Raw genomic sequence first — 9,730 nt, forward strand, 5'->3', positions numbered from 1 at the left:
TCACAGCACACCATCACAGACAGATGAATCTTGCTTTGAATGTTTCTGCATGTTGCAGCAGCTGACTGTCTCAGACAAAGCTTTCCGCTGTTTAACATGTCAGCCTGGTTGTTGTTGTTATTATTATTTTCAACATTTTCATCGTCATTATTATTATTGTCCTCCTCCTGCGGAGACAAACGTTTTATTCTGAAGGCGCTCTCCGTGGACTTCCGATTCTGAGGGAGTTACCTGCCTCCACCTTGACGCAGCTCTGACGGTCAGTCGGCATGACAACGCGCTCTCGAGGGCAAACGGGGAACGGCTGATCAGGAGGATGGCAGCAGAAGATGCCCAGTAACGGGAACACCGGCGGGAATCGAGCGGAGAGGGGCTCCGGGACCGGCCCGGTCCATGTCCCGGCCATGGAGCGAGCCCGACCGGCCACGGTGACGGTGTCCGCGGTGAGCCTCGCGCTCAGCGTGCTATCGCTGCTGCTGCTCGTCACCGCCATCTCCACCGACCACTGGTACGAGACGGACACGCGCAGGCACAAGGAGAACTGCGACCGGCACGGCTCCGACTCCAACGACCAGAAGAACCGCGAGATGCCCATCTACCACCTGCCGCTGGTGGACAGCGGGCCCCGGCACCGGGACGTGGCGCTCATGAAGCCCGTGCATGTGGGCAGCAGGGAGGAGGAGCTGCTGGAGAACTGGCGGGCCATCCTGGGGATGGGCATCCTGGAGACGGAGTGCGGCAGGCCGCTGTTCTCCACCCACTCCGGCCTGTGGAGGAAGTGCTACTTCAAGGGGCTGGACCCGGACATCGACAAGCTCATCGACCGGGGTCAGAAACACACGCACACACAGACACTGCAGAATAACGGTGCAGGTTAACACACACTAACTCATCGACTGGGGTCAGACTGCAGAAACACACACATGTTGTTTCTGCAGTCTGACCCCAGTCGATGAGTTAGTGTGTGTGTGTGTGTGTGCTGGTTAATGTATGACAGGAGCACATTGTTAATGATTTCATGGAGCTGAACAGCAATAACACACCACACACACACACACAAACACTGTATCTCAGCTCAGACTCGCAGGTTTGCTGAAGCCTTTTAATCCTCGTGGTTTCACGCACACATGTGCTCATTAATGACGTCACCATGTTTCTATCAGTTTCTATCAGTTACTGGTGGATGATTGAAGAAACATAACCAACCTGCTCTCTCTCTCACACACACACACACACACACTCGGATGATCTGGTGTTGTTTAGCACTGGATGACATCACAGCAGGTAGTGGCATAAATCACATGGTCACCATTAGTGTGAGGCCACGCCCTCTTGAACCCCGCATTAACTGTGAGGCTCAGAGAGAGGTGCATCGTAGGATTTGTAGGGCTGTGTTTTTGTGCTGACCCAAGAGCGGCTTGGATGCCGCCGGCCCCGCTTTCTGCAGAGTGTGTGTCTGCAGTCTGGCCGGCTGCCGAGCTGAGAGCTGGAGGTCACAGTGATGGCGAGCGGCGAGGAGCTGGACCGCACATCAGATTAGAGCACTCCAAATTGCATCAGCCGACATTATGTTACATATCATTACACTGCATTAGGCTGGAGCTCAGATCCAATTAGATCGATTGATACCTGCGAGGAGGGCCAGCAAAAAGCATGAGTACTTCCTGTTTATATGGCGTCGGCATCCCTTTGCTCTACCCAATTCAATTCAGCTTTATTTATAAAGCACCAAATCACAACTGTCGCCTCAAAGCGCTGCAGTCATGTCTGGATCGAGTTCATCTCAGCTCAGAGCTGGCACACATCACAGGGTCCACACGGATGTTAGTCCTGGGCCAGGGTCGTCCTTATCCTAGTGAGTTCTGGTTAGTCCTCGTTAGTCCTTATCATCGTCAGTTTGGTTAGTTCTGTCCTGGGCTGTCCTGCTCCTGGTTAGTGTTAGTCCTAGTTAGTCCTGGTTGGCCCAGTTGGAGGATGTTGTGCATGTAGTGTAGTTGTGGATGTACACACACAGATCATGTGACACCATGCTGATGATGTCTAGCATGTATAGAAGTCCCGCCCTCATGTAAAGAGGATGTTTAATGTGGGTTTGCTACGTTTTGTCAGCTTGGGTCTGCAAACAGCAGGTGTGGTGATGCTATCAGCTCAGGTACATCAGTGTGTGTATTTGTACGTGAATCTTAAAGGTGGCTCACCTGTGTGACTTTGCAGGTATTGCAGATCGCTGCACTGCTGTCAAGTATCACTTTTCTCAGCCAATCAGACTGAGGAACATCCCCTTGAACCTGACCAGGACCATCCAGCAGGACGAGTGGCACCTGCTGCGTGAGTACACACACACACACACACACACCAGTAGTCACCAACAATGATTAATTATCATCATCAGAGTCTCAGTCGCCGTCTCTTTCACCATCACAGCATCCACACGGAGCGTCTGTGTGACAAGCTTCAGTCTGTGTGTGTGTTGGCCCTGTGTGTTTGTGTGTGTGTGTGTTCCCTCAGTGTGGTGTTCAGGGTCAGTCGGTGTTTCTCAGACTGTGGGTGTTTTCACACCTGTGCAGGTGACCCTAAGAGCAGTCAGCTGTGTGTGTTTCAGTATCACAGAAGAAGAAGAAGAAGTGATCCTCCACTTCCTGCCGGGCACATGCTTGCGACCTTGGACGCTGCGTCACATGATGACGACCGCTCAGCGAGGTCGCTGTGATTGGACACTTGGCTCTCTTTACACCAACGCTCTGTGTGCTTGGAGTTGCCTCAGCACCAATCATATCACTGGATTTTACCTCTGTGACATCACTGAGCGCGTCAGTGCCCTGTTCACTGCTCTCATCCCTGATTATAGATTATAGATCACCCTCCATCTTTGAACTCTTCCTGTGATTGGCTTGTTTTCTCGCCGCCATCCTCGCTGCCAGTCACTGTTGCCACGGAAACACACCATCAGTTTTATGTAACAGTACCAAGGAGTGGTTACCATGGCAATGTTTTGTGTTCCTTCATTTCCTGCACTGATCACTGTGTGCGTGTGTGTGTGTGCGTCCACAGACCTGCGGCGCATCACGGCAGGCTTCCTGGGCATGGCGGCGGCCGTCCTGCTGTGCGGGAGCATTGTGGCATCGGTGGGCTTCTTCTGGGAGGAGAGCCTGACGCAGCACGTTTCTGGGCTGCTCTTCCTCATGGCAGGTAACTCACCTGCTCTGTGCAGCAGCCCCGTGTCTCCCCCTGCTGGTCGCAGCTGAGGTTCACAGCGAGTAGTGTCTTCATCTGACCATAGAAAGCGCCTTCAGGAAACTGTGGTGATTTGGCACTTTATAAATAGAATTGCGCCGACAAAGAAAATCACCAGAGAGATTTGAGTGGGTTCGGCTATCAGAACATCAACATGACATCATTTAGAAAGATTCAAGTAAAAGGTGACGTGTTCGTTTCCATGGAGGATCTTAGTGTACAGCACCACACTGTAACATTTCAGTGTGGTGTGCATACACATGCCATATAAACTGCTAAGCCTACGAGTGCAGACTGTTAAACCTTATTAACCTGCCTGCCTTTAGTAATAACTCACATTTAGTGACGAAACCCAAGGATGCTTTACAAAGACTGTAAATAAACCAAAAAAAGGCTAGAGGTGGACGGTTTTGTTGAAGAGGTGAGTTTTGACAAGTTTCTTGACGGACTCCAGTGATGGAGTACAGCTCAGGGTGCAGCAGGTCAGACTCAGGCATTTATAAGTAAGAATGAGGATCATCAGGAACCCGTGGTGATGAGGGTGACGTGTCCCCAGAGCTTAGTGCATACTGGAGCCTCTCCAAACCCAAACAGGACCCACTGCATTAATCCAGCCATGTGGTGAGGCGTGGATGAGACTCTGCTGCAGAGACCGTGAGCGATGGCTGGAGTCGAGAGGTGTTGATCAGGCGGAAGTAAAAAGCTTTGGTGACAGATTTGGTGTGAGCACGGAATAAAATAATGCCCAGACTGCAAACCTGAGTGAAGGTACGATGAGGCCACCATCCCATTGAGCAGATCTTCAATCTTCATTTTTCATTTTGTTATGGTTGAGCTTGAGTCGGTTAGTCTACATCCACGTTCTAATTGACAAGTGACTGTGGGGGGAGCAGGGTGGAGGGTTTATATCATCAGCATAGAAAAGGAAGCAGAGACCTTGAGGCAGATGATCTGACCAAGGAGGAGTGTATAGGTGGTGCAGTAAAGGGGTCCAAGCACAGGACCCTGGGGCACACCGTGGTTACCTGGAGCTGAGGTGGAGCCAGAGCCTGCCACGGTGATACACTGTGTTCTGTTAGAGACTGGGAGAGTGCGGTACCAGTGACACCAAGATAGTTGGTGAGGGGTGGTGATGTTTTAATCCAGAGTAAGCTGTTAAAAGAAGGATAGCACATTTCTACATCAGGGAATGAAGTTAGTGAAAGATTCATTTGCAGATGTGCTGACTGCTCTCCAGTGAGACATTAAAGTTGAATAAAACAAGCTCAGAAACAAGTGAAACACTGAAATAAACCAAAATTAACTGTTAAAAATGATCAAAGTGAAGCCAGTGGGGGTTTTAAAAACGGGGTTCTTGCTGGTATGATGAGCCTCGACCTCCTGGTCAGCTGACAGCTGGTGGGGCGAGCAGGCCGTTAGACTGGCAAGAACGGACATCTCTGAAAAGCTGGGAGCACTTTTACAAACAGGCGATTCTGGGATACACACAAGAACACGTACGATTCCATGAACACAGATGACAAACTTTCACACAGAACGCTGACAGGTGCGTGAAGTTGGACCCTTTACACATGTACAAGACACAGACGTGGTGACATTCTTTTTACTGTGGTTTGCAATGGGACACAGATACTCCCGATCCGCTGTCACGTCCGCTCTCTCCTCCCTCCGACTGTCACTGTTAACATATAAAGAGTCACAATAACATTCACATCCCAGCACACCTGTTCACCCTCCCTCTGCGCCGCCCCGGGAGCTCGCTGTGCCACCCCTCCTCTGCAGCCGACCAGAGACCACAACCATGCCACAGTGCGACTCAGGTAACAGAGTGAAAACTGAGAGAGAAATAAGACTGTAAATAAAAAATATGAGAGAACAACAGTGAGCAGAGGTAAAACACGACAAGTCACGTCTGCAAGCAACACGCCACACCTGTGGACGTGACTCGTACAGGAGGAGACGGCTTACCTTTACCTGTTAGTGCGAAAGTGAACAGACTCACCTTAACAGGGCCGTTTCTCACGGTATCTCCTGTTTCTAATACTGAGGCACTGACACTGAGGAAGGCTCCCTCTCTGCTCTTTGAGCTGTTTCCAGGTCCCAAAGTCAAACGATCACTGCGGCATCACTGAGAGTTAAAAACTGTCTAAATTCTTTCATCTTTAATAAAATGATCAGCGTTGCTGCTTTACCAGGTGTAACATTTTAGTTTAACATCCAGGCATCCATGAAAACAGAATTTATGAAATTTAACAGAGTTAGAAGTTAGCAGGAAGTTAGCTCGCTAGCTTCCACCTAAACATGATATAGCATGTTCTGACTGAGAGATTTCTGAAACATTCAAACGTACAGCTCTGCTATCACTTCCAACATAAATGAAGACAGAAAACTAAACAGCAGTGACGTTTGTAGGGTTACTGAAGTTGGGCTAGCTGGTATATAATGATGTGCTACGTGATCGCTAGCGACACAGCTATGTTAGCATAGCATAAACACAGTGAAGCTGGAGGATGAACGCTAACTTTTTTCCACTCGATAAAAGTTAACGTGAGGGTTCCCGATGGTTAGGGACAAATGCAATCGCATGGCAGGATGCTGTAAAACAGCAGTCCCCAACCTTTACACCATGGACGGTTTAATGTCCAACAATATTTTCACAGACCGGCCTTTAAGGTGTGGTGGATAAATACAACAAAATAAAATAATACGACCGAGACACAAACTGTGGTATTTTGTAAAAATAACAATAAATGTGAATTCACTGTGTAATTGTATAACTTTATTAGCAGCGTCCTCCTGAAATGCGCCAACAACCTTGAGAGTAACATCCTTCTCTCTGGTCGCTATGGTAACTCGTACATATTTCTTTCAAAATAAGACACACGACTACAACACAGGAAAAGACCCAGGGAAACCGAGTTAACGATAAAAACCCTGAAAACCATAAATTTCACACCCGAGCCTCAATTCTCGCAGCCCGGTACCAAACGACTCACGGACCGATACTGGTCCATGGCCCAGGGGTTGGGGACCGCTGCTGTAAACGGACCAAACTTCAGTCAGGAGAACAACTGAGATAATCCATCCACAATACGAGGTTAGTCATTAATATACTGCTGCATGGGCTGGGCTGTAGTTACATCGTAAGGTTTAACAAACTGAGCTTTAAAATGAACAGTGGTGATAAAAACCGAGAGAGGCCAACAGTGATCACTGACTGTTTTTAGGGGCAGGATTCATACGTCATCACTTATAGACCGGGTTGTGTTGACAGTCAGAGGCTGCAAGTTCATATTTCACCTGTTGGTAATGCACCTGCGGGTCTCAGCCAATTACAGGTTCAGGTTCAGGTGTCAGTCTGATCTGGTCTCTGATTTGTTCTCAGGGATCTTCTGCACCATCTCCCTGTGCACGTATGCAGCCAGCGTGACCTACGACCTCTCCAGAAACCCACCCTTCATCTACGGCCTGCCGGCTGACGTGGATCACGGTTACGGCTGGTCCATCTGCTGCGCCTGGGCCAGTCTGGGTCTCACTGTAGCGTCCGGCTGCCTCGGCACCACCTTCCCCTTCCTGAGCCGGGCCGGAGCACTGCGGTCCAAAACCGCCCGTGAGTCCTCTGTCTGAGGCGAGGAAGAGGAGGATTCTCGGACAACAGAAGGTGTATTTTTGGCCGGTTCCGTAATAGGAGGTGCCTCGGACTGCAGACGGAGCTGCGCACCTGTTTGTGCTCCTGATGTGGACCCAGCTCAGGTCACCGCAGCGTGCACTCTGAGCCTCGCCTGGTTCCTGTGATCCGTCACCGGTGGAGAACACCTGTACAGGTGTTCTCCACAGTGGTGTGGCCAAAGGTACCATCAGTGATCAAGTTTATAAAAGATAAATTAGCTGTTGGTAAATCAGGTGTCATCTGTACTTACCTGACATCAAATGTGTAAAGCCCAGTCCAGAGTCAGACAGGTGGCCAGGTCTCAGCAGCTGTCTGTCAGTCAGCTCTGACTCACTGTTTTCTTTCTGTGGTGCCATCGTCCAATCAGAAGCTTCATCGGTGTAAAGGTCACCTGAGCTGAGGCGGGTCACAAAAAGCTGCTGCAGCTGGGTCCCCATCAGGAGCAATAACAGGAAACAGTGTGAACACACACACACACACACACACACAGGTGTGCGCTGGGATCCAAACCTGCTGCAGGTGTGATCTTCATGGAGTGTTCCCATGCGGATGTTTCGGAGTGCTGCGGTCCGATCAGTTTGGGTGGAGCTTCAGGTGCACGCGAGTGCTCTGAGCTCAGGTGAGTGTTATCCAGGCATGCGGGGTTCACACGTTGCTTAGGCATTTGATGTTTGGGTGTGGCCTTCTTAGTGATGACAGCCAATCACAGCCAAGCAAAGCTAATTGTTCTCGTTCGACTTGGATCCACACGCCAGTTCAAAGCGTGATAGGTGTGAATCCCGCCTGATGGATCAGAGTCTGAGCTGCAGAGCGTCACGTGACCAGGCGGTGTGCTGCAGGTTTGGATGGCGGTGGCCGCTCACAGACATGTATATAAATGTGCTTTCAGCTGCGAGCTGAGCCACAGACTGAACCCTTTACTCTGCGACGCTGAGCAGGTGCTGCTCGCCAACCTCAGGCTTCCCGCAGGAGGGAACGCACGGACAGACGATCCAGGTGTCAGTGCTGCCGCTCTGTTATGAAACAAAGGAGTTGACCTTTAATCTCTGGCACCGACTCCTCTGTAAACAGGGTATGAGACCATTTATGTTTAAGCTTTTTTCAGGTATCAGCCTCTGAGACTCTGCATCAGCCTATTGGAAGCCCCGATGCCTTCTCGTGGCCCCCTGTACGAGCAGAATCGGACGTTTGAAGTTTAGACTCTGAGCTTTCAAAAACATCTGGAATTACAGTCATTCATCCACCAGCTGCAGACACCAAACTGAGAACGTCCACAGCATCCTTCCCATCATCAGGAGGAGGGCTCTGATGATCAGTGTGAGGAGGAGTATCAGGGGGGCGGACCCATCGAGGTCTTTAGGCTCCTGAGGGCGGATGACGGTGGATGAAATGTTTGTGTGTGGCTCAAAGTCAGAACTTTATTTAATTTCAAGCTGACACGCAGAGTGAAATGGTGACTCACCATCACTATCGACCTTTAACCTGTAGATTCCACACTGAAAGCTCCCATGTTCCTCCTGATACCCCATCATAGCTCCACTGTCCCCTCATGGAACCTTTGCTGCCCCCTGCTGGACACAGCTGTAAATACATGGTGTAAACATGATGGGACTCGTCACCTGTAGCTGCTCCTGTGGAAGATCTGTCAGTATTTGTTGGATTTATTTATATCTGAGAATTAAATATTTGTTAAATGTGTGTGAGGCGTGTTATTGTGGTTCTGATAACATCATCTAATGAAGAGCTGCAGGCTTCACCGAGCAAATCAGGGCAGCACAACTCACCTGGACTCGATCCAGTTAGCAGGTGAGTTAGCAGGTACCTGGTGAAGACAGTCATATGTGCTGCTGCTCAGAAAAGTCTGTCATTGCTTCACCTGTAACATGAACCATGTGACCCGGGTAGTTGGAAGAGCTGATGTTCTCACCTGTGCTTAGAGTCATCATCTTCAGTTCATGCTGAAAACTTGTTATTTTTTCAAACACATAAATCATTAAAAGTTCCCTAAAATCTTCAGCAGCCTCTCAGGAAACATGAGAGCCTTTATTTCCACTCAGCTCTGGGAGGGTGGGCACAGTCCCTGTTCTGTCCTCTTCTGGGTTCACTGGGGTGGCTGTGGCTCAGGTGGTAGAGCAGGTCACCTACTAATCTGGAAGGTGGGTAGGTATCTGATGTCAGGCATCCTTGGATGAGATACTGACTTGAAGGCGCTCTCCGATGAGGGCACAGAAAAAAGTGCTTGTGTGAAGAATGAGGCAAGCTGTGTGAAGTGCTTTGAGTGCTCAGACTAGAAAAGCACCATATAAGAACCAGTCCATGCACCATTCCAGTGAGAGCAGCCTTAAGCTAAAAGCTATTTTAAATACCCACCGCTCCTTTACAGCTGCCTGTGGACAGCAAAGGGTTAAAATATCCACATTTATTGTCTGAATCCAGCCATCCAGTCAGATCATGGTGGCAGCAGGTTAAACAGCTATTCCAGATACCAAGGTGTTACCGGGTTAGATAATATATAATCTCTCCATCAGGTTCTGGGTGTAGCTCAGTGTTGCAGGTGAAACAGAGAGATCTTTGGATCTGTGGAAAATATTAGCGTCTATCAGGAAGTCAGAACAGTCATTGCTGTAAATCATCCTCAGGTCCTGATTCATCTTCCAGTTGGTCGACATTTCTGTTTCCACGGGGCTGATGGTTGTCTGAGTCTTTGTAAAATCCAGCAGGGGCCAGTTCATCTTATGTCTGATACACACATATCTAAAAATGATTTTTCTTTTGTACATATTTTCTGGCTGTCTGTATTCTGTATAATTTCTTATTTTTACAGAA

At 49.3% G+C, this 9,730-nt stretch overlaps 1 protein-coding gene across 3 annotated transcripts; it reads left to right on the top strand.

Annotated features, from left to right (window-relative positions):
- Positions 1-229: 229 nt before the first annotated feature.
- On the top strand, positions 230-8,602 carry tmem178 (transmembrane protein 178). 3 transcript variants are annotated; one of them, XR_004199261.2, is made up of 5 exons: positions 230-828; positions 2,215-2,328; positions 3,052-3,189; positions 6,620-7,523; positions 7,660-8,602. XR_004199261.2 is itself a non-coding variant. In XM_031736451.2 (4 exons), the coding sequence occupies exons 1-4, from the start codon at positions 330-332 to the stop codon at positions 6,859-6,861; spliced, it is 993 nt and encodes a 330-aa protein (XP_031592311.1). In that variant the 5' UTR covers positions 230-329; the 3' UTR covers positions 6,862-8,602. The 3 variants fall into 3 exon arrangements, 1 of the variants encoding a protein (XP_031592311.1); XR_004199260.2 differs by having other exon boundaries at positions 6,620-7,085; positions 7,272-8,602; XM_031736451.2 differs by having other exon boundaries at positions 6,620-8,602.
- Positions 8,603-9,730: the final 1,128 nt, after the last annotated feature.

Source organism: Oreochromis aureus, linkage group 6 (genome assembly GCF_013358895.1).
Source record: "Oreochromis aureus strain Israel breed Guangdong linkage group 6, ZZ_aureus, whole genome shotgun sequence".
In the NCBI taxonomy this organism is placed as follows: Eukaryota; Metazoa; Chordata; class Actinopteri; order Cichliformes; family Cichlidae; genus Oreochromis; species Oreochromis aureus.